The 23,406-nt window shown below is 38.8% G+C and overlaps 1 protein-coding gene and 9 non-coding genes across 10 annotated transcripts in view; 3 read left to right on the top strand and 7 right to left on the bottom strand.

Annotated features, from left to right (window-relative positions):
• The window catches only part of Ppcs (phosphopantothenoylcysteine synthetase), a 41,582-nt gene extending 40,654 nt beyond the window's left edge, over positions 1–928 (bottom strand). Inside the window, exon 1 of the mRNA XM_067287178.1 lies at positions 390–928. Within this exon, the coding sequence (XP_067143279.1) occupies positions 390–521 (132 nt within the window). The 5' untranslated portion in view covers positions 522–928. The remainder of the gene's footprint in view (positions 1–389) is intronic.
• Positions 929–8,467: 7,539 nt separating this feature from the next.
• Positions 8,468–8,549, bottom strand: TRNAS-GCU (transfer RNA serine (anticodon GCU)). Its single transcript has one exon. It is a non-coding gene; the product is annotated as a tRNA-Ser (tRNA).
• Positions 8,550–8,996: 447 nt separating this feature from the next.
• Positions 8,997–9,079, top strand: TRNAY-GUA (transfer RNA tyrosine (anticodon GUA)). Its single transcript is given in 2 exon segments — positions 8,997–9,033; positions 9,044–9,079. It is a non-coding gene; the product is annotated as a tRNA-Tyr (tRNA).
• A 695-nt stretch (positions 9,080–9,774) lies between these two features.
• Positions 9,775–9,847, bottom strand: TRNAR-CCU (transfer RNA arginine (anticodon CCU)). Its single transcript has one exon. It is a non-coding gene; the product is annotated as a tRNA-Arg (tRNA).
• Positions 9,848–14,040: 4,193 nt separating this feature from the next.
• On the bottom strand, positions 14,041–14,122 carry TRNAS-GCU (transfer RNA serine (anticodon GCU)). Its single transcript has one exon. It is a non-coding gene; the product is annotated as a tRNA-Ser (tRNA).
• A 447-nt stretch (positions 14,123–14,569) lies between these two features.
• On the top strand, positions 14,570–14,652 carry TRNAY-GUA (transfer RNA tyrosine (anticodon GUA)). Its single transcript is given in 2 exon segments — positions 14,570–14,606; positions 14,617–14,652. It is a non-coding gene; the product is annotated as a tRNA-Tyr (tRNA).
• Positions 14,653–15,347: 695 nt separating this feature from the next.
• On the bottom strand, positions 15,348–15,420 carry TRNAR-CCU (transfer RNA arginine (anticodon CCU)). Its single transcript has one exon. It is a non-coding gene; the product is annotated as a tRNA-Arg (tRNA).
• A 4,193-nt stretch (positions 15,421–19,613) lies between these two features.
• On the bottom strand, positions 19,614–19,695 carry TRNAS-GCU (transfer RNA serine (anticodon GCU)). The gene has a single exon. It is a non-coding gene; the product is annotated as a tRNA-Ser (tRNA).
• Positions 19,696–20,142: 447 nt separating this feature from the next.
• On the top strand, positions 20,143–20,225 carry TRNAY-GUA (transfer RNA tyrosine (anticodon GUA)). Its single transcript is given in 2 exon segments — positions 20,143–20,179; positions 20,190–20,225. It is a non-coding gene; the product is annotated as a tRNA-Tyr (tRNA).
• Positions 20,226–20,920: 695 nt separating this feature from the next.
• Positions 20,921–20,993, bottom strand: TRNAR-CCU (transfer RNA arginine (anticodon CCU)). Its single transcript has one exon. It is a non-coding gene; the product is annotated as a tRNA-Arg (tRNA).
• Between the last annotated feature and the right edge of the window lie 2,413 nt (positions 20,994–23,406).

Here is a 23,406-nt window from a genome sequence, read left to right on the forward strand (position 1 = left end):
CCGAGTTCAAATATATACTCAAAGTCCTGACATTCCATAGGTGGTAATCTAGTACACCCGTGTAATATACCCAACAGACGAGTAAACATAGCTAGAAAATATTTATATTTTCCAGCTACATTTATGTCGTCTGTCGTGTCGAAATATTTTATTATAACAACATACCCGTAAACAACTACCAACTCATTTGTTATCAGTCTTGGATACTACTGAATATATTATTTGAAGAGTAAAGAAAAATATTACATATCTGATAACACACACATTGCAAATTAATTGAAATTCTGATAAACTTGGATCGGCAATTAGGACAATAACTGCGGCATGTACGGCCGGCAGTTTTTTAAGCAATTACAAAGTTACTACGATAATATTCAGATATAACTTACTGTTATTAGGGCAATTTTTCGTTTTTCCGATGAATGTATCTTGCAAAATGCGCATATTTTTGATTTAATTAAAGGTAATTCATCTGGCGAAGGATTAAGGCGATAAAAATCTTCCCACCTGCTCTCTGCCATGTTAAGTTCTGTACGTTCGACGTAATATTTCTCTAGTCTACTTGACCCCCTGGTGATGAACGAGGGAACTTACTGTCGAGAGGGCAAGGCGTAAGATTTATTGTTCTAATTGTTTTCTTTTTCTTATATTTAGAGCTTTCAGAAATTGAAGCGAATATTTCAACTTTATTACGATGAGTGCTCTCGATTTAGAATCGTACCGTCAGCCTTGGGAAAGCGATGAACATTGGATTATACGTAAGAAATTTTTAACTTGTCACTGGGACAGCTTCGAAGAGGATCGACTTCTTTGTTTGGCTCAAGTTTTTGTTAATATTGAATTTTTGGGTTGTACTTATTCCAAAGAAGTTATGAAATGTGTCTTAGACTTAGCCAGACACGACGACATTGTGGAAGCAGTACAAAAAGTTCGTAGAATCAGATCACAATGACGTTATGAAAACGAGGAAATATGCGAAAGCGATTACATCTGTTGTTTTTGAGATTCATGTCACGTGTTTTTTGTTTAATTCTGACATTATAACGCAGTAATTTAAGGAAAACTTAAATAAACTTTCCTCCAATTATTTTGCCTTTGTAAACTGATTTTCTTTAAAATGTATACCAGGAAATGATTTTAAAATTAGTTAGCACTCGCACATATTTTTACTGAGAAAATGTTTATCAGCAAAAAATACGGTGCTTGAGTGTTAACTATTTTCCTGCTGAGGGTGATTTTGGCTATTTGAACTCTGTGTTAATTCTATCAAGTGTTTTACTTATTTAAAATAATATATAGTCTCAAAATTTATTTTATATTTTCATTAATTGCTGAATAATTAGAAATATACAAAGTGAAATTAACCACAGTTTAAGAAATTATTGTGTGAATAGTGAAAAAGTTTTGTAGACTGAATTCCAATGAATACTAATTTGATACTTTTTGAAACAAGTCTGCTAACAAAACAAATTGCATATAGAATAATTTGAAACAAAATAATACATTCAAAAAACAAATTTATATTTATTCATATGTGTAAAGATTTAAATAAATATGTATAAGAATTAAAATTCATTTAAATAGTTTGAATATTTCATAATATATTATCTCCTTATAATGTTTATAAATGATTTTGATCAAACAATTGACTTTCTATAGAATTAGATTAATCTAATTACTATTGATCTGATTACTAATGGATCAATTAACAATATTTTAATGATTATATTTGAACATTACTTTTGACATATTAGAAACTAAATTATCTTATGAATGAACATTGTTAAAGTTCATTCATAAGATAATTTAAAGTTTTTTGCTCGGTTGCTTGGGAAACTCTTCCTCGAATCATCAGAAATTCAAATCAAGAAAACATTCTCTAGTCTCGAGAACTTTTCCAAGAAAATATCTCTAAAATATTAATGTTTCAAATGGCATTGATTTAATGTACTTTATTGCTGTGCTATCTAGAAAGATGCTTAAATATCCAAGAGTAAATATTGAAATTTAAATTGGTGAATTGCTTTTCAATATGTTACAATATGAAACTATGAGCACTAGTGTGTGATAAGTCCTCCACACAGCCAAAACTTAGTGCTCATAGTTTCACATTGAAATTTAAGTTTTTTAGGATGAAATGAATTAGTTTTAACTTGTAGTTTCAATTAATTTGGTAAATTATATCTAACTAGTAATTTATCCACTCAATAATGATTTTCCTACAACACATTAAATCATCATTAAAGACTTCAATGTACAATATTATAATCTCTTATTAAATTTGATATTAAATTAATACACTTATGCTATCAGATCTTCTTGTAATTAATGAACCTAAAATTAAAGAATTGTTGACTCATAATAATTGAATTATATTAAACACTGTTATTTTTAATCAAATGAGAATCTGATGGAAGAATGAAGATAGCATACAAATTTTAACAATGCAGCAGTTTTTCTCATTGTATGGGATCTCTGAATATCATTTCTTTGAAGTAAATAAATCAACTTAACCAGTTGTAACACATTTAAGATATCAAAGCCTTAGTTATACATGAAATTGAATTACAATAATAATTATAAAAGAATTGACATTAGCATACAAATGTTCTAGTAATGCAAAACATAAAAAATGAAAAAAATTTGGATATATGATTTATTAATATGAAGCTTAAATTCCTATATAGTAGTAATCATAGTAATATCAACATATTTAAAACATTTATAAATTGTTCATATGCATTCTGTAATATATGACATCTACATATTAAAATTTATAAAATAAAAATTAATAATAAAAATATTTCTATGAAAAGTTAATCTTTTTTAATATTTAGATATTTATACTTTTATTTACAGTTTGATCGATTCAAAGTAAAAATTCAAAAAATTCAGTCATATTTCCAAAAGCAATATATTTTATAATAAATAATGGTTTTTATATATTTTTTATGATAATTCTGTTTAATTATTTATAAAACATAATCTAATTTAAAACTATTCTACTACATTTGAAAAGATGATGCTGTCTTAAGTGTTTCTTTCAAAAACTAATTTATTTTGAAAAGATTTTGTCCATTCTCATTCCAACTTGTGTCATTCTTTTATAAAATATATATACAAATGTAACTTGTTGTTGAAATAAAAATATGGTTTATTGATTTAGTAAAAACTGTAAGTGCACTGAACAAATGGCTGAAGCAGTAAAAGCACCAGTCTTGGGAACTGATGCTTTTACTACCATTCTGGGGACCAAAATTGAAATTGGGCAGAGAACGTCAGGAAGTTTCTGTGAGCAGTCTTTTCTGGATATGTCAGAACCTGTCCCTTATCACTTTGTTGCCCTGACTGAATCCATGATGATAGACTTGGAAGAAAGGCTATCTTAATGCTTATAGGATGAAGAGTCAAAAATAAAAAATTATATAAACGCTTTAAATTTGAATAAACATTTAATGTTTATAAATCAACTGTAAAATTGTTACAATGATCATTAATTTAAACTAAGGAAAATAATCTGAAGTTCTAGAACCTTAATGTAACTATTATCATTTGCAGGCATTATTTGAATTTATTTCATTTATTCATTATTCTCGAGATAACTGCTTATAAGCAATATACTGGAATTTAATAAGAAGAAATAATGTTAAGTGTTATCTACTCATTGCTAAAATTTGCTTAGGCTATAAGGACCAATCAAGTATTACAGCAGTTTATGGTTCGTTTGTATCTGACGATTCCTTACGATGGGAGAAGACGAAGGGAGTCTTTGATGATGTACCGTAAGATTGCATCCATCCATGGCAATCTAGAATAGATGTGGGTGGTTCTGGGTCGGAAACGTTCTACATAGAGTTTGCGTTCTTCATTTTGTACTTTTATGAATACGGTTTTTCACGAAACCGAACTTTACCCAGTGGCGTAGCGTGGGTGTCAGCCGCTCCCTTATTTAGGTATTTTTACAAGATGATATTATTTATTGTGAAATTTTGCCGCCCGGGGCGGGCCGCCACCACTACGCTACGCCACTGACTTTACCGCATTTGAACGTCAACTAAATGAAAATGTTCGACGAGTTTTTAGGAATAAAGAGATTATTTTTGCGTATTTTAAATATTTATATTTTTATTAGAGTTCATAATTATTGTTTTTATTAGTAACTAGCAGAGCGGCCGGATGGCCGAGCGGTCAAGGTGGCAGCCCTACCGCTCTGGGGGACCCGGGATCGAATCCGAACGGGTAGAGAAATCCCCAGAAATTTTTCGGGGGTGGTCCGTTCGGATATGTCGGGCCCCGCCCCTCACCACCCGGTCGCCCCATTGTGGGCCTGGCCGAACCCATAATGGGCCTACTAAAAGTGGCCCTCTTAGTGCCCACAGGGCGGAAAGAGTTAAAAAAAAAAAAGTAACTAGCAGATATTTTTGGCTGAGAAATGCCGGACATAAGAAGAAACGTTAAAATGAAAAACATGTTAAAAGTTTGGTTATTTCAGCCTACCATTGTTACGTTTATCACGAACTGTCAAGGATGTCCGGAAGTCTATATTCTCCTCAGACTCCCAGAGACTTATGAAAAATAATTTGGTGAAGATCGGGCAAAAGGGTTTAGGTGTTAATAAGCGAGATGATGGGGTATCCATGTGGGAGGTTTCACTGTAGTCTATACTTTCCTGAGTCCTGGAAAATAAGTATGAAAAATTTGAATCAAATCAAATCTAAAGATCGATCAAAGCTTAGCAATGGCGCACCCAGGAAGGCCAAGGGGCCCTGGCACCCCAAACTTTGTTTGTTTGTTTAGTTATGGCAACACAACACTTCGACGATCTGCCTAGAGGGGTGCCTTCCGGGAGGTCTTTTTAAGGGAAACTGGCCCCTATTTAAGCCCTGGTCACACTATGCGATTTCCAGCCGCGCGGGCAACTGCAACCGCGACGGCTGTTCCGTTAACTAAATAATCCTCCCTCGAAAACCGGCGCGACTGCAACCACAACTAGAAACAAAAAGTTTGTTCTACTCGCGACGGTTGCAAACGCGCATCCAATCAGAAAACGTCTTTGTGCCACGTCATACTTTGTGTTGTATATTTGTCAACATATCTTGATTAGACGGCCGATGGCCGAGCGGTCAAGGTGGCAGCCTACCGCTCTGGGGGACCCGGGATCGAATCCGAACGGGTCGAATAATCCCCAGGAATTTTTCGGGGGTGGTCCGTTCGGATATGTCGGGCCCCGTCCCTCACCACCCGGTCGCCCCATTGTGGGCCTGGCCGAACCCATAATGGGCCACTAAAAGAGGCCCTCTTAGTGCCCACAGGGCGAAAAGAGTTTTAAAAAAAAACATATCTTGATTATAACATTTGTATTAACTCAGTTTCAGTACATTTAAACGCTATATTTGATATAAATCAAATCAGAATTTATAAAAGTTATTGTTAGATTTATTTTAAAAAGTTTGATTACTTTTAATAATATACAATTGAATAAAATAAATGCTGATATAAAAGAAAAAAAATATATCGATTATAAATGAATTAAATCATTCAAGCTTTCCTCTGAACAACACTTACCCTCAAATATTCACTTTTATAAGATTGATAAATAGCATCCAAAACTTCTGGGATAATGACTGATATCGAATTATGGGCCACTCTAAATTGGTATGCCAAACTACGAAACGTTTCGCCTAAATTATATATAAGTATTGGTATTCATACGGATATATCCCCTATAACCTTCGGCATCCGAAAGCCTTAATTCATTCATCAGCTGGTGAAAGCACGATTGTTTAGCCCGTTGATTTTCATTTCGCCAAGTTTTAACCCAGCACGAACGTTTTTCTTATTTTTCTTTTCGTATATTCTTGCCGGCTCTAACAAAATTATCGCCTTTTTTCTTATATTCATTCCAGAAAAGGAACTGCTTGCCATTTTAATAAGAAAAGTAGCTAAAATTCCGTAAATACTCTGAAGTAGAACGTAAAATGTCGGTAAACTCACGAAAGTAGACAAAAACAAGCTATTGTAATTTTGTTGGTGTATTATAGGGTCACGTGTTCCGAGTTGCAACGTCAATGAACAATGTGTGACCACGAGAAGACGCGCGCGACTCGCGCTTGTTGCGGTTGCAATCGCCTGCGCGGCTGGAATTCGCATAATGTGACCAGGGCTTTAGGCGTTACAGACGTGGAGAAAACTCCACGTGGCCAGCCCGTCCGAGGCGAAGCGCGAACCCACAACCGAACTCTCAGTGTTCCAGAGCTTAGCCACTAATGGGCCGCGGCACCCCAACACACAAAAAAGTAAAAACACTAAAAAATTTTCCAAAAATACTTCTTAATTAAAATTAATTTTTAAATTCATATTCTGTTTCTTCTATTTCCAAATTACTTACGAATTAGCGGTTACTTACAGTTCTTGAAAATCATGGGCGTTGTAAACACAAAGCAAATGAAGTGATGTTCAAACGAACCGAGTGCGACTTCGTTCGTCCAACCTAAACCAGCAGAGATCACAAGTACTTTCAATATTTTCATATCATACCTTCCATCCTTGCAGATGCTCAGCTATAGGCCATGTGCGATGAGTAGTGGATATTCTCAAATGGTCTATCCAATACTCGTATTCTGTATTATTTTACATTGAGTTTATTGAAAAGCATAACTTATATTTCAGGGCAAGTACAAGATATGATTTTCGGTCAGAAAAATATCAAACAAAAGACGCTTTTTTTTTTTTAACTCCTTCCGCCCTGTGAGATCTAAAAGGGCCTTCTTTTAGAAAGCCCATTATGGGTTCGGCCGAGTCCACAATGGGGCCAATGAAGCAACCAATAGTGAAAAACAAGCCGGACATATCAGAACGGACCACCCCCGAAAAATTCCTAAGGATTATTCGATCCATTCGGATTCGATCCCGGGTCCCCCAGAGCGGTAAACCGCCACCTTGACCGCTCGGCCATGCGGCCTACAAAGGTCGCTTACACCGATTTACCGTATGATGTTTAACCGCGGAAAAATACATTTAATAAAAATTTTCCTGTTAGATGTTATAGTAAATTTTGCTTTAATCTGGCCGAAAACATTTTCATTTTACGGTCTTACTTTTTGTCCGAAATTTAAATTCTTCGGGTTATGTTTAATTAGTAGACCTATCAGGAGAAGCGGAAGACGTAAATCGTTTGTTTGTTTGCTTAGTTATGGCAACGCAACACTTGGGCGATCTGCCTAGGGAGGGATGCCTTCCGGGAGGGCTTTTAAAAAAAACTGGCCCCTATTTAGGCGTTACAGACGTGGAAAAAAAACCCAGAAAACTCTACGTGGCCAGCCCGTCCGAGCGAGACGCAAACCCACGACCGAACTCCCAGTGTTCAGGATACGAAGACCGCTTGGCCACTGGTGGGCCAAGACGTAACTCATGTTTGATCAAAGCTGTGGCGTAACTATTAGATGCAAGATTCCCGAGCGGTTAGATCGGCAGTTTATCACTCTGGGGGAGCGGAAACGAATCCGGACAACACAAATCGAAAAACTCCAGGAATTTTTCGGGAGGAAATTCATCCGGAAATGTGAGGTCTCATCTCTCACTCCACAGTGGGCCTAGCCAAAACCATAATGGGCTTAGTAAAGAAATGGGTACTTAATACGTCGCTTTTTTAAACCCCATCTGGTAAATAACTACTATTAAGTACAGTTTAGCAATGTTTAAGAATCCGGACCAGGTTTCTAGGGAACAAATTTAAAATTGGCAATTTAAAATCTTGGCGATAGAATTATTTAAATTCCTATTTGTTACAACTTGATGAGTTTACAGGCGTCTGCAAAAATACAAGTAGTTTTTCGTTACAAACATTTGAATTTATGATTAAAATAGTTCAAAATTACTTTGTTGATAGATACGGCTGAAGAGGCTGTCCGAAATGCATACTGTCGTCATAATAAACCTGTGTCTGCTCACTTCTATGTAATTGCTCCAACAACGTCAATAGTGTGTGGTAAGCCATATACCAGGGGTGGGCAAGCAGGAGTTCAGTGGGAGCCGAAATGTAGGTTTTGCGAAATGCATGGGAGCCGCAGTTCTGCACTGTCGTAGCGAATAGTATGGTAAGGATCGTGATTTTATTATATAATATAAATATAATATAAAACAAATATTGAATTTTTTTAATAAACATATTTCCACAAAATTATAAAAATAAAATTCTAAAAATAATAATAATAAACAGAAACTAACACTTTCAGCAAGAGCCGCATTTCGCCCATGCCTGCCATATACTCATAAAAATACGGCTGGTCATTAACGAATGCGAAAATATTCGCGACGGACTATGGAAGAGAGTAGTTAAGTAAGACTACGAAAATTACAAGGCTAAAGAAATATATTACAACGCGATTTCTTCGCGTACGCTTGACACCTCAAGACCGCTACGAACTAAACGGAGGCTTAAAAAAGACGCCGACAAAAGACACGATCTCGACGAGGGTGGGATTCGAACCCACGCGGGTATAACCCAATGGATTAGCAGTCCATCGCCTTAACCGCTCGGCCACCTCGTCCTACGGAGCACTTCTATCTTTCGATACATGTATTTTCGCCAACCACTCAACGCTCGGTAACAAACTGTTGTTTGTTGAGTGGTTGGCGAAAACACAGTTGCACTCAGAATATTGGCTGCAGTAGCGTGGCGAGTGATCCGGTGATAGCGTTGTCGATAACACCGGACACTATCTCACAGAGTAAGTATTTCGTGTTCCGAACACTGAAAACTTGATTTTCGACTCGGGCGATGTGGCGTCTTCTTGTCTGTAGTAATATAGCTTTCTACCTTACATGAATGCCTGCGTACCGCTACGAACCAGCTGAAATCGCGCCAGTTAGTTCTGCAAACGCGCGCAGGCAGACAAATCGGTGTAATGCAAGCCCTAAACTGCAACAACATTGTGGAAGAAACAAGTTGGCGGAAGCAAATCATTTCACGTAAATTCGCAGACACTATATTCGTTCCGTCGATAGCTCAGTTGGTAGAGCGGTGGACTGTAGGGGCATAGCTATCCATAGGTCGGTGGTTCAAATCCGCCTCGACGGATAGGATTTTTTTCACGTCCGGCGTCAAAACTTATGAGAACCAATTTGCAACTTCGCGATTCGACCTGTTTCGAGAACACGCGAATGGATAAACCCGCCCTGCGAGAGTTCACATGTTATTTTATTTCATTTTTTTTTCGTTGCAGACGTTGCGATCGAAAGCTACAGTTACGGCGACAGTTCGCGATTTCGCGTTGAATTTAAAGAAAGCTGTAACGAGCAGTTGTACTTCCGCGCGCTTTGATTGTTTTCACGAAAGCATTCGTTCAACTCGGCCGACATAAATTCGAACATTTAAAGGCGTGAAAGAATTGACAGCGCCCCAAGATGCGTCGCCTGGAAATGCTTGAAGAGAAGATTAAATATTTGAAACGAAATAGCGTATTATTGACATACCTGTGTTCAGGTATGCACGTACGATCAACTAGGAAGAAAGAACAGGTGGAAGTTTGTTTCCGAGCATGTCAAGACGATGCGGAAGTGATGACCGAGAACGCGTTACAGCCTGTTCCGTTCTGTCCGGGCCTTATTAGCGTTGCGCATTGCAAACGAAACCAATCCGAAGATTGTAGATAACGTCCTGTGCAGGAGCGAACATTCAGCGTAACTGAAATTCTGTCGGCATTTCAGTTCCGGAATGAGAAATAAGAGCTGAGCGGATGTAAAAATTTCGTTGGCACCGGTCGCAAAAAACCGTACCCCTGGCGGGACTCGAACCCGCAATCCCCGGTTTAGGAGACCGATGCCTTATCCATTAGGCCACAGGAGCGTCTCGTATTGCGGCTTTTCCTATTCTTAAAATCGCCTGCGAAGGGTTAAATGCTCGACTCAGCTACAGCTGCGTGTTTTAATTGTTGCTGGTAAACTGGGCGCGCGAGGAATCCGTTTAAAAATTCCTGGAGAACGTGTTCCTGTATTTTAGCTAAAGTGCGCGCCGTCACACGATGCGCAGCTCGTTTGCGGTGGAAAGTAACATGGCGTTTTTCACGGCTAACATATTGTCCGTTATACCGTTTCAGGAATGAACGTTTACAAGTTATAAAAGAACGCAGGTAGCGTTTTATTACATTTTAACAACGAGAAAGAACTGCCAGCTGTAGAATTTGCACAAAAGCTTTCTAAGAGCTATAACGACATCAAGATAAATAACGTACAGTACAAATCTTTATTCCGTATACCATTGACAGAGTGTGATCAAGCCTTCAGGCTTGGATTCTAGAATGAGAATTTCAAGATAAGAGTTAAGATGTAATATCTCATTTTGAACTATTGATGACATTCAATCTATACTTTTTGCCAATCATCAGTTTCTTTCATAACTAATATCTATCACTGCGTTGACACCTGCAGACGATGAAAATTGTTATTATTGATACAATAATTTTTATAATAAAGAAAATAGTGACGCTATCTTTTAACGCCATAAATCTTTCAAAATCTCTCCATTAATAATTATAGCTAACAATAATTATTATATTTATATTATAAAGGAAATAATTTTGAATTTATTCATATAAATATTATTAACTATAAATATGAATTAATTTATCACCTTTATTGCACTGTTTATTGTGTAAACGATTACATGATTATTAACAATGCTATAAGAATTGTGTTAAGATATACGAAATGCTTTTTCATCTAAGAGAAATACCTTGAGTTATTACGCAAAAAAACGAAATATTTTACATTTCGTATATACTTTGACTACAAGTAAGATAAAAGTCGTCCTAGTAATTGCAAATTCTTTCTTTTTCCTACTGAATACTTGCAATAAGTACTGTACATGTTCGTAAATTTCGTTTCGATATTCTCATCGGTTCCATTCAGTGGCGGGCCGTGACATTTGATGATAGGGAAGCTGTGTTTCTGTAAGAAGCCGACTTCCAGGGGCAATCAGTTAATTGCGCGTCAGTAATGGTCTAGGGTCCATTCGTACATGGGTGGTGACTGTAGAGACAAAGACGACAAGTATCTGACAAAAACCGTTTATTTTAACATAAAATAAACATATACTATGCAGTGGCGTAACTAGGGCGTAGACCCTGGGGGCGCAGAAATGACCTGGACTAAGTTTTGGGTCATAGTTTTGGGTGTAGTTACAGATGCTCGCACCAGGCGCAAGGCACCGGGTTTGGGGCGTAGTTACGGCGCTGATACTATGTACAAAATAGTTTGCTTTAGGACAATCAGCCGTTCGGACATCCTGAGCGTCGATGTCGTTCTTCGATGGTCGATCGAAGGTGGCCCCGGGACAGTGGCGTTGACAAGTCTGTAAGGCACGGGGAGACGTCGTCCGTTGGAGTCGGGGACACGGTCTAAGTCCGAAGTGGCACGGGTTACAGGTTGACACAATAAACGAGAAACTGTTTTCTCGTCTATTGCGCGTTGACACACGGCGTTTTGGTTATTCGGAACGTTAACCGAGTGCCAGGTGTCTTCGATTGTCGGAGATTATATCAATCTCCGTTCTTTCTTTCGTCCATTTTGATTGGTCGTTCTTTCTCAATCACGCTTCCCGAGTGGTTGGTCCCTGGTTACTAAACGTAACGAGACTCTTACCTGGAGAGTGAGAAAAGCCAAAATCAAAAATGAATTCTATCTTTCACCGATCATAGGACGACTTCCTTCCGCGATTTATGGTTTCTGCCTGGCAGTTTGATATAAACAGTGGGGGTCCGACTACAAACGACTTTTACCTGTGTTTTTTTAAACTAATAAATTTTTCTCTAAATTAACGGTTTTTTTCGCGCCTTTCGTGACGGGTCAGACCTGTCCGGTACATGACATTTCCATAAAAGTTTTAAACAAATACTGGAAACGACAAAAATAAACAATTTATGTATTTTAGTTCTAAAATACAAATAATACATACATAATACAAATTGATACGATACAAACAATGATAGAAAAACTTGCTTTTTTAATTTTTTATAAACTAATTCTATTCGGCGATTTTTTCCGCAAAGTCGTTAATTACTTTATCATTAAAATCGCTGGTCGTCGACTCCATCAACGTATTTAAAAGCACTTTTTCTATCGAAAGCAACGCTAGCGACGACAATTTTTCCTCCGACCGAGCGTGTGTTCCTGGCCAATGTATGAATTCGCTCCGTGGTCGAAAAAGTGCGCTAAACAGACCCACCGGTAGATGGTACCGTAAAAATGAATGATATTAAATCATATAATTCTTTTAGTACGTCTTTGTTCGAATCGACATTAATTATAATATGTTTTATGTTTAAGAGTTACTTGTCAATATAGTCCGGACACGAATATAAATATTGCGATTTACTACGTAATTTAGAAAAATCAAAAAATTTCCCATAAAATTTACTTAATTTAAAGAAGTAACACACGCTTGGAAAAATTGTTAATAATTTTAATATTATGAACAACTGCCACCCCGGATGGCCGAGCGGTAGGCTGTCACCTTGACCGCTCGGCCATGCGGCCTACAAAGGTCGCTTACACCGATTTACCGTATGATGTTTAACCGCGGAAAAATACATTTAATAAAAATTTTCCTGTTAGATGTTATAGTAAATTTTGCTTTAATCTGGCCGAAAACATTTTCATTTTACGGTCTTACTTTTTGTCCGAAATTTAAATTCTTCGGGTTATGTTTAATTAGTAGACCTATCAGGAGAAGCGGAAGACGTAAATCGTTTGTTTGTTTGCTTAGTTATGGCAACGCAACACTTGGGCGATCTGCCTAGGGAGGGATGCCTTCCGGGAGGGCTTTTAAAAAAAACTGGCCCCTATTTAGGCGTTACAGACGTGGAAAAAAAACCCAGAAAACTCTACGTGGCCAGCCCGTCCGAGCGAGACGCAAACCCACGACCGAACTCCCAGTGTTCAGGATACGAAGACCGCTTGGCCACTGGTGGGCCAAGACGTAACTCATGTTTGATCAAAGCTGTGGCGTAACTATTAGATGCAAGATTCCCGAGCGGTTAGATCGGCAGTTTATCACTCTGGGGGAGCGGAAACGAATCCGGACAACACAAATCGAAAAACTCCAGGAATTTTTCGGGAGGAAATTCATCCGGAAATGTGAGGTCTCATCTCTCACTCCACAGTGGGCCTAGCCAAAACCATAATGGGCTTAGTAAAGAAATGGGTACTTAATACGTCGCTTTTTTAAACCCCATCTGGTAAATAACTACTATTAAGTACAGTTTAGCAATGTTTAAGAATCCGGACCAGGTTTCTAGGGAACAAATTTAAAATTGGCAATTTAAAATCTTGGCGATAGAATTATTTAAATTCCTATTTGTTACAACTTGATGAGTTTACAGGCGTCTGCAAAAATACAAGTAGTTTTTCGTTACAAACATTTGAATTTATGATTAAAATAGTTCAAAATTACTTTGTTGATAGATACGGCTGAAGAGGCTGTCCGAAATGCATACTGTCGTCATAATAAACCTGTGTCTGCTCACTTCTATGTAATTGCTCCAACAACGTCAATAGTGTGTGGTAAGCCATATACCAGGGGTGGGCAAGCAGGAGTTCAGTGGGAGCCGAAATGTAGGTTTTGCGAAATGCATGGGAGCCGCAGTTCTGCACTGTCGTAGCGAATAGTATGGTAAGGATCGTGATTTTATTATATAATATAAATATAATATAAAACAAATATTGAATTTTTTTAATAAACATATTTCCACAAAATTATAAAAATAAAATTCTAAAAATAATAATAATAAACAGAAACTAACACTTTCAGCAAGAGCCGCATTTCGCCCATGCCTGCCATATACTCATAAAAATACGGCTGGTCATTAACGAATGCGAAAATATTCGCGACGGACTATGGAAGAGAGTAGTTAAGTAAGACTACGAAAATTACAAGGCTAAAGAAATATATTACAACGCGATTTCTTCGCGTACGCTTGACACCTCAAGACCGCTACGAACTAAACGGAGGCTTAAAAAAGACGCCGACAAAAGACACGATCTCGACGAGGGTGGGATTCGAACCCACGCGGGTATAACCCAATGGATTAGCAGTCCATCGCCTTAACCGCTCGGCCACCTCGTCCTACGGAGCACTTCTATCTTTCGATACATGTATTTTCGCCAACCACTCAACGCTCGGTAACAAACTGTTGTTTGTTGAGTGGTTGGCGAAAACACAGTTGCACTCAGAATATTGGCTGCAGTAGCGTGGCGAGTGATCCGGTGATAGCGTTGTCGATAACACCGGACACTATCTCACAGAGTAAGTATTTCGTGTTCCGAACACTGAAAACTTGATTTTCGACTCGGGCGATGTGGCGTCTTCTTGTCTGTAGTAATATAGCTTTCTACCTTACATGAATGCCTGCGTACCGCTACGAACCAGCTGAAATCGCGCCAGTTAGTTCTGCAAACGCGCGCAGGCAGACAAATCGGTGTAATGCAAGCCCTAAACTGCAACAACATTGTGGAAGAAACAAGTTGGCGGAAGCAAATCATTTCACGTAAATTCGCAGACACTATATTCGTTCCGTCGATAGCTCAGTTGGTAGAGCGGTGGACTGTAGGGGCATAGCTATCCATAGGTCGGTGGTTCAAATCCGCCTCGACGGATAGGATTTTTTTCACGTCCGGCGTCAAAACTTATGAGAACCAATTTGCAACTTCGCGATTCGACCTGTTTCGAGAACACGCGAATGGATAAACCCGCCCTGCGAGAGTTCACATGTTATTTTATTTCATTTTTTTTTCGTTGCAGACGTTGCGATCGAAAGCTACAGTTACGGCGACAGTTCGCGATTTCGCGTTGAATTTAAAGAAAGCTGTAACGAGCAGTTGTACTTCCGCGCGCTTTGATTGTTTTCACGAAAGCATTCGTTCAACTCGGCCGACATAAATTCGAACATTTAAAGGCGTGAAAGAATTGACAGCGCCCCAAGATGCGTCGCCTGGAAATGCTTGAAGAGAAGATTAAATATTTGAAACGAAATAGCGTATTATTGACATACCTGTGTTCAGGTATGCACGTACGATCAACTAGGAAGAAAGAACAGGTGGAAGTTTGTTTCCGAGCATGTCAAGACGATGCGGAAGTGATGACCGAGAACGCGTTACAGCCTGTTCCGTTCTGTCCGGGCCTTATTAGCGTTGCGCATTGCAAACGAAACCAATCCGAAGATTGTAGATAACGTCCTGTGCAGGAGCGAACATTCAGCGTAACTGAAATTCTGTTGGCATTTCAGTTCCGGAATGAGAAATAAGAGCTGAGCGGATGTAAAAATTTCGTTGGCACCGGTCGCAAAAAACCGTACCCCTGGCGGGACTCGAACCCGCAATCCCCGGTTTAGGAGACCGATGCCTTATCCATTAGGCCACAGGAGCGTCTCGTATTGCGGCTTTTCCTATTCTTAAAATCGCCTGCGAAGGGTTAAATGCTCGACTCAGCTACAGCTGCGTGTTTTAATTGTTGCTGGTAAACTGGGCGCGCGAGGAATCCGTTTAAAAATTCCTGGAGAACGTGTTCCTGTATTTTAGCTAAAGTGCGCGCCGTCACACGATGCGCAGCTCGTTTGCGGTGGAAAGTAACATGGCGTTTTTCACGGCTAACATATTGTCCGTTATACCGTTTCAGGAATGAACGTTTACAAGTTATAAAAGAACGCAGGTAGCGTTTTATTACATTTTAACAACGAGAAAGAACTGCCAGCTGTAGAATTTGCACAAAAGCTTTCTAAGAGCTATAACGACATCAAGATAAATAACGTACAGTACAAATCTTTATTCCGTATACCATTGACAGAGTGTGATCAAGCCTTCAGGCTTGGATTCTAGAATGAGAATTTCAAGATAAGAGTTAAGATGTAATATCTCATTTTGAACTATTGATGACATTCAATCTATACTTTTTGCCAATCATCAGTTTCTTTCATAACTAATATCTATCACTGCGTTGACACCTGCAGACGATGAAAATTGTTATTATTGATACAATAATTTTTATAATAAAGAAAATAGTGACGCTATCTTTTAACGCCATAAATCTTTCAAAATCTCTCCATTAATAATTATAGCTAACAATAATTATTATATTTATATTATAAAGGAAATAATTTTGAATTTATTCATATAAATATTATTAACTATAAATATGAATTAATTTATCACCTTTATTGCACTGTTTATTGTGTAAACGATTACATGATTATTAACAATGCTATAAGAATTGTGTTAAGATATACGAAATGCTTTTTCATCTAAGAGAAATACCTTGAGTTATTACGCAAAAAAACGAAATATTTTACATTTCGTATATACTTTGACTACAAGTAAGATAAAAGTCGTCCTAGTAATTGCAAATTCTTTCTTTTTCCTACTGAATACTTGCAATAAGTACTGTACATGTTCGTAAATTTCGTTTCGATATTCTCATCGGTTCCATTCAGTGGCGGGCCGTGACATTTGATGATAGGGAAGCTGTGTTTCTGTAAGAAGCCGACTTCCAGGGGCAATCAGTTAATTGCGCGTCAGTAATGGTCTAGGGTCCATTCGTACATGGGTGGTGACTGTAGAGACAAAGACGACAAGTATCTGACAAAAACCGTTTATTTTAACATAAAATAAACATATACTATGCAGTGGCGTAACTAGGGCGTAGACCCTGGGGGCGCAGAAATGACCTGGACTAAGTTTTGGGTCATAGTTTTGGGTGTAGTTACAGATGCTCGCACCAGGCGCAAGGCACCGGGTTTGGGGCGTAGTTACGGCGCTGATACTATGTACAAAATAGTTTGCTTTAGGACAATCAGCCGTTCGGACATCCTGAGCGTCGATGTCGTTCTTCGATGGTCGATCGAAGGTGGCCCCGGGACAGTGGCGTTGACAAGTCTGTAAGGCACGGGGAGACGTCGTCCGTTGGAGTCGGGGACACGGTCTAAGTCCGAAGTGGCACGGGTTACAGGTTGACACAATAAACGAGAAACTGTTTTCTCGTCTATTGCGCGTTGACACACGGCGTTTTGGTTATTCGGAACGTTAACCGAGTGCCAGGTGTCTTCGATTGTCGGAGATTATATCAATCTCCGTTCTTTCTTTCGTCCATTTTGATTGGTCGTTCTTTCTCAATCACGCTTCCCGAGTGGTTGGTCCCTGGTTACTAAACGTAACGAGACTCTTACCTGGAGAGTGAGAAAAGCCAAAATCAAAAATGAATTCTATCTTTCACCGATCATAGGACGACTTCCTTCCGCGATTTATGGTTTCTGCCTGGCAGTTTGATATAAACAGTGGGGGTCCGACTACAAACGACTTTTACCTGTGTTTTTTTAAACTAATAAATTTTTCTCTAAATTAACGGTTTTTTTCGCGCCTTTCGTGACGGGTCAGACCTGTCCGGTACATGACATTTCCATAAAAGTTTTAAACAAATACTGGAAACGACAAAAATAAACAATTTATGTATTTTAGTTCTAAAATACAAATAATACATACATAATACAAATCGATACGATACAAACAATGATAGAAAAACTTGCTTTTTTAATTTTTTATAAACTAATTCTATTCGGCGATTTTTTCCGCAAAGTCGTTAATTACTTTATCATTAAAATCGCTGGTCGTCGACTCCATCAACGTATTTAAAAGCACTTTTTCTATCGAAAGCAACGCTAGCGACGACAATTTTTCCTCCGACCGAGCGTGTGTTCCTGGCCAATGTATGAATTCGCTCCGTGGTCGAAAAAGTGCGCTAAACAGACCCACCGGTAGATGGTACCGTAAAAATGAATGATATTAAATCATATAATTCTTTTAGTACGTCTTTGTTCGAATCGACATTAATTATAATATGTTTTATGTTTAAGAGTTACTTGTCAATATAGTCCGGACACGAATATAAATATTGCGATTTACTACGTAATTTAGAAAAATCAAAAAATTTCCCATAAAATTTACTTAATTTAAAGAAGTAACACACGCTTGGAAAAATTGTTAATAATTTTAATATTATGAACAACTGCCACCCCGGATGGCCGAGCGGTAGGCTGTCACCTTGACCGCTCGGCCATGCGGCCTACAAAGGTCGCTTACACCGATTTACCGTATGATGTTTAACCGCGGAAAAATACATTTAATAAAAATTTTCCTGTTAGATGTTATAGTAAATTTTGCTTTAATCTGGCCGAAAACATTTTCATTTTACGGTCTTACTTTTTGTCCGAAATTTAAATTCTTCGGGTTATGTTTAATTAGTAGACCTATCAGGAGAAGCGGAAGACGTAAATCGTTTGTTTGTTTGCTTAGTTATGGCAACGCAACACTTGGGCGATCTGCCTAGGGAGGGATGCCTTCCGGGAGGGCTTTTAAAAAAAACTGGCCCCTATTTAGGCGTTACAGACGTGGAAAAAAAACCCAGAAAACTCTACGTGGCCAGCCCGTCCGAGCGAGACGCAAACCCACGACCGAACTCCCAGTGTTCAGGATACGAAGACCGCTTGGCCACTGGTGGGCCAAGACGTAACTCATGTTTGATCAAAGCTGTGGCGTAACTATTAGATGCAAGATTCCCGAGCGGTTAGATCGGCAGTTTATCACTCTGGGGGAGCGGAAACGAATCCGGACAACACAAATCGAAAAACTCCAGGAATTTTTCGGGAGGAAATTCATCCGGAAATGTGAGGTCTCATCTCTCACTCCACAGTGGGCCTAGCCAAAACCATAATGGGCTTAGTAAAGAAATGGGTACTTAATACGTCGCTTTTTTAAACCCCATCTGGTAAATAACTACTATTAAGTACAGTTTAGCAATGTTTAAGAATCCGGACCAGGTTTCTAGGGAACAAATTTAAAATTGGCAATTTAAAATCTTGGCGATAGAATTATTTAAATTCCTATTTGTTACAACTTGATGAGTTTACAGGCGTCTGCAAAAATACAAGTAGTTTTTCGTTACAAACATTTGAATTTATGATTAAAATAGTTCAAAATTACTTTGTTGATAGATACGGCTGAAGAGGCTGTCCGAAATGCATACTGTCGTCATAATAAACCTGTGTCTGCTCACTTCTATGTAATTGCTCCAACAACGTCAATAGTGTGTGGTAAGCCATATACCAGGGGTGGGCAAGCAGGAGTTCAGTGGGAGCCGAAATGTAGGTTTTGCGAAATGCATGGGAGCCGCAGTTCTGCACTGTCGTAGCGAATAGTATGGTAAGGATCGTGATTTTATTATATAATATAAATATAATATAAAACAAATATTGAATTTTTTTAATAAACATATTTCCACAAAATTATAAAAATAAAATTCTAAAAATAATAATAATAAACAGAAACTAACACTTTCAGCAAGAGCCGCATTTCGCCCATGCCTGCCATATACTCATAAAAATACGGCTGGTCATTAACGAATGCGAAAATATTCGCGACGGACTATGGAAGAGAGTAGTTAAGTAAGACTACGAAAATTACAAGGCTAAAGAAATATATTACAACGCGATTTCTTCGCGTACGCTTGACACCTCAAGACCGCTACGAACTAAACGGAGGCTTAAAAAAGACGCCGACAAAAGACACGATCTCGACGAGGGTGGGATTCGAACCCACGCGGGTATAACCCAATGGATTAGCAGTCCATCGCCTTAACCGCTCGGCCACCTCGTCCTACGGAGCACTTCTATCTTTCGATACATGTATTTTCGCCAACCACTCAACGCTCGGTAACAAACTGTTGTTTGTTGAGTGGTTGGCGAAAACACAGTTGCACTCAGAATATTGGCTGCAGTAGCGTGGCGAGTGATCCGGTGATAGCGTTGTCGATAACACCGGACACTATCTCACAGAGTAAGTATTTCGTGTTCCGAACACTGAAAACTTGATTTTCGACTCGGGCGATGTGGCGTCTTCTTGTCTGTAGTAATATAGCTTTCTACCTTACATGAATGCCTGCGTACCGCTACGAACCAGCTGAAATCGCGCCAGTTAGTTCTGCAAACGCGCGCAGGCAGACAAATCGGTGTAATGCAAGCCCTAAACTGCAACAACATTGTGGAAGAAACAAGTTGGCGGAAGCAAATCATTTCACGTAAATTCGCAGACACTATATTCGTTCCGTCGATAGCTCAGTTGGTAGAGCGGTGGACTGTAGGGGCATAGCTATCCATAGGTCGGTGGTTCAAATCCGCCTCGACGGATAGGATTTTTTTCACGTCCGGCGTCAAAACTTATGAGAACCAATTTGCAACTTCGCGATTCGACCTGTTTCGAGAACACGCGAATGGATAAACCCGCCCTGCGAGAGTTCACATGTTATTTTATTTCATTTTTTTTTCGTTGCAGACGTTGCGATCGAAAGCTACAGTTACGGCGACAGTTCGCGATTTCGCGTTGAATTTAAAGAAAGCTGTAACGAGCAGTTGTACTTCCGCGCGCTTTGATTGTTTTCACGAAAGCATTCGTTCAACTCGGCCGACATAAATTCGAACATTTAAAGGCGTGAAAGAATTGACAGCGCCCCAAGATGCGTCGCCTGGAAATGCTTGAAGAGAAGATTAAATATTTGAAACGAAATAGCGTATTATTGACATACCTGTGTTCAGGTATGCACGTACGATCAACTAGGAAGAAAGAACAGGTGGAAGTTTGTTTCCGAGCATGTCAAGACGATGCGGAAGTGATGACCGAGAACGCGTTACAGCCTGTTCCGTTCTGTCCGGGCCTTATTAGCGTTGCGCATTGCAAACGAAACCAATCCGAAGATTGTAGATAACGTCCTGTGCAGGAGCGAACATTCAGCGTAACTGAAATTCTGTCGGCATTTCAGTTCCGGAATGAGAAATAAGAGCTGAGCGGATGTAAAAATTTCGTTGGCACCGGTCGCAAAAAACCGTACCCCTGGCGGGACTCGAACCCGCAATCCCCGGTTTAGGAGACCGATGCCTTATCCATTAGGCCACAGGAGCGTCTCGTATTGCGGCTTTTCCTATTCTTAAAATCGCCTGCGAAGGGTTAAATGCTCGACTCAGCTACAGCTGCGTGTTTTAATTGTTGCTGGTAAACTGGGCGCGCGAGGAATCCGTTTAAAAATTCCTGGAGAACGTGTTCCTGTATTTTAGCTAAAGTGCGCGCCGTCACACGATGCGCAGCTCGTTTGCGGTGGAAAGTAACATGGCGTTTTTCACGGCTAACATATTGTCCGTTATACCGTTTCAGGAATGAACGTTTACAAGTTATAAAAGAACGCAGGTAGCGTTTTATTACATTTTAACAACGAGAAAGAACTGCCAGCTGTAGAATTTGCACAAAAGCTTTCTAAGAGCTATAACGACATCAAGATAAATAACGTACAGTACAAATCTTTATTCCGTATACCATTGACAGAGTGTGATCAAGCCTTCAGGCTTGGATTCTAGAATGAGAATTTCAAGATAAGAGTTAAGATGTAATATCTCATTTTGAACTATTGATGACATTCAATCTATACTTTTTGCCAATCATCAGTTTCTTTCATAACTAATATCTATCACTGCGTTGACACCTGCAGACGATGAAAATTGTTATTATTGATACAATAATTTTTATAATAAAGAAAATAGTGACGCTATCTTTTAACGCCATAAATCTTTCAAAATCTCTCCATTAATAATTATAGCTAACAATAATTATTATATTTATATTATAAAGGAAATAATTTTGAATTTATTCATATAAATATTATTAACTATAAATATGAATTAATTTATCACCTTTATTGCACTGTTTATTGTGTAAACGATTACATGATTATTAACAATGCTATAAGAATTGTGTTAAGATATACGAAATGCTTTTTCATCTAAGAGAAATACCTTGAGTTATTACGCAAAAAAACGAAATATTTTACATTTCGTATATACTTTGACTACAAGTAAGATAAAAGTCGTCCTAGTAATTGCAAATTCTTTCTTTTTCCTACTGAATACTTGCAATAAGTACTGTACATGTTCGTAAATTTCGTTTCGATATTCTCATCGGTTCCATTCAGTGGCGGGCCGTGACATTTGATGATAGGGAAGCTGTGTTTCTGTAAGAAGCCGACTTCCAGGGGCAATCAGTTAATTGCGCGTCAGTAATGGTCTAGGGTCCATTCGTACATGGGTGGTGACTGTAGAGACAAAGACGACAAGTATCTGACAAAAACCGTTTATTTTAACATAAAATAAACATATACTATGCAGTGGCGTAACTAGGGCGTAGACCCTGGGGGCGCAGAAATGACCTGGACTAAGTTTTGGGTCATAGTTTTGGGTGTAGTTACAGATGCTCGCACCAGGCGCAAGGCACCGGGTTTGGGGCGTAGTTACGGCGCTGATACTATGTACAAAATAGTTTGCTTTAGGACAATCAGCCGTTCGGACATCCTGAGCGTCGATGTCGTTCTTCGATGGTCGATCGAAGGTGGCCCCGGGACAGTGGCGTTGACAAGTCTGTAAGGCACGGGGAGACGTCGTCCGTTGGAGTCGGGGACACGGTCTAAGTCCGAAGTGGCACGGGTTACAGGTTGACACAATAAACGAGAAACTGTTTTCTCGTCTATTGCGCGTTGACACACGGCGTTTTGGTTATTCGGAACGTTAACCGAGTGCCAGGTGTCTTCGATTGTCGGAGATTATATCAATCTCCGTTCTTTCTTTCGTCCATTTTGATTGGTCGTTCTTTCTCAATCACGCTTCCCGAGTGGTTGGTCCCTGGTTACTAAACGTAACGAGACTCTTACCTGGAGAGTGAGAAAAGCCAAAATCAAAAATGAATTCTATCTTTCACCGATCATAGGACGACTTCCTTCCGCGATTTATGGTTTCTGCCTGGCAGTTTGATATAAACAGTGGGGGTCCGACTACAAACGACTTTTACCTGTGTTTTTTTAAACTAATAAATTTTTCTCTAAATTAACGGTTTTTTTCGCGCCTTTCGTGCCGGGTCAGACCTGTCCGGTACATGACATTTCCATAAAAGTTTTAAACAAATACTGGAAACGACAAAAATAAACAATTTATGTATTTTAGTTCTAAAATACAAATAATACATACATAATACAAATTGATACGATACAAACAATGATAGAAAAACTTGCTTTTTTAATTTTTTATAAACTAATTCTATTCGGCGATTTTTTCCGCAAAGTCGTTAATTACTTTATCATTAAAATCGCTGGTCGTCGACTCCATCAACGTATTTAAAAGCACTTTTTCTATCGAAAGCAACGCTAGCGACGACAATTTTTCCTCCGACCGAGCGTGTGTTCCTGGCCAATGTATGAATTCGCTCCGTGGTCGAAAAAGTGCGCTAAACAGACCCACCGGTAGATGGTACCGTAAAAATGAATGATATTAAATC

This window comes from Centruroides vittatus, unplaced genomic scaffold, assembly GCF_030686945.1.
Source record: "Centruroides vittatus isolate TY-2023 unplaced genomic scaffold, ASM3068694v2 scaffold_435, whole genome shotgun sequence".
NCBI classification, from domain to species: domain Eukaryota; kingdom Metazoa; phylum Arthropoda; class Arachnida; order Scorpiones; family Buthidae; genus Centruroides; species Centruroides vittatus.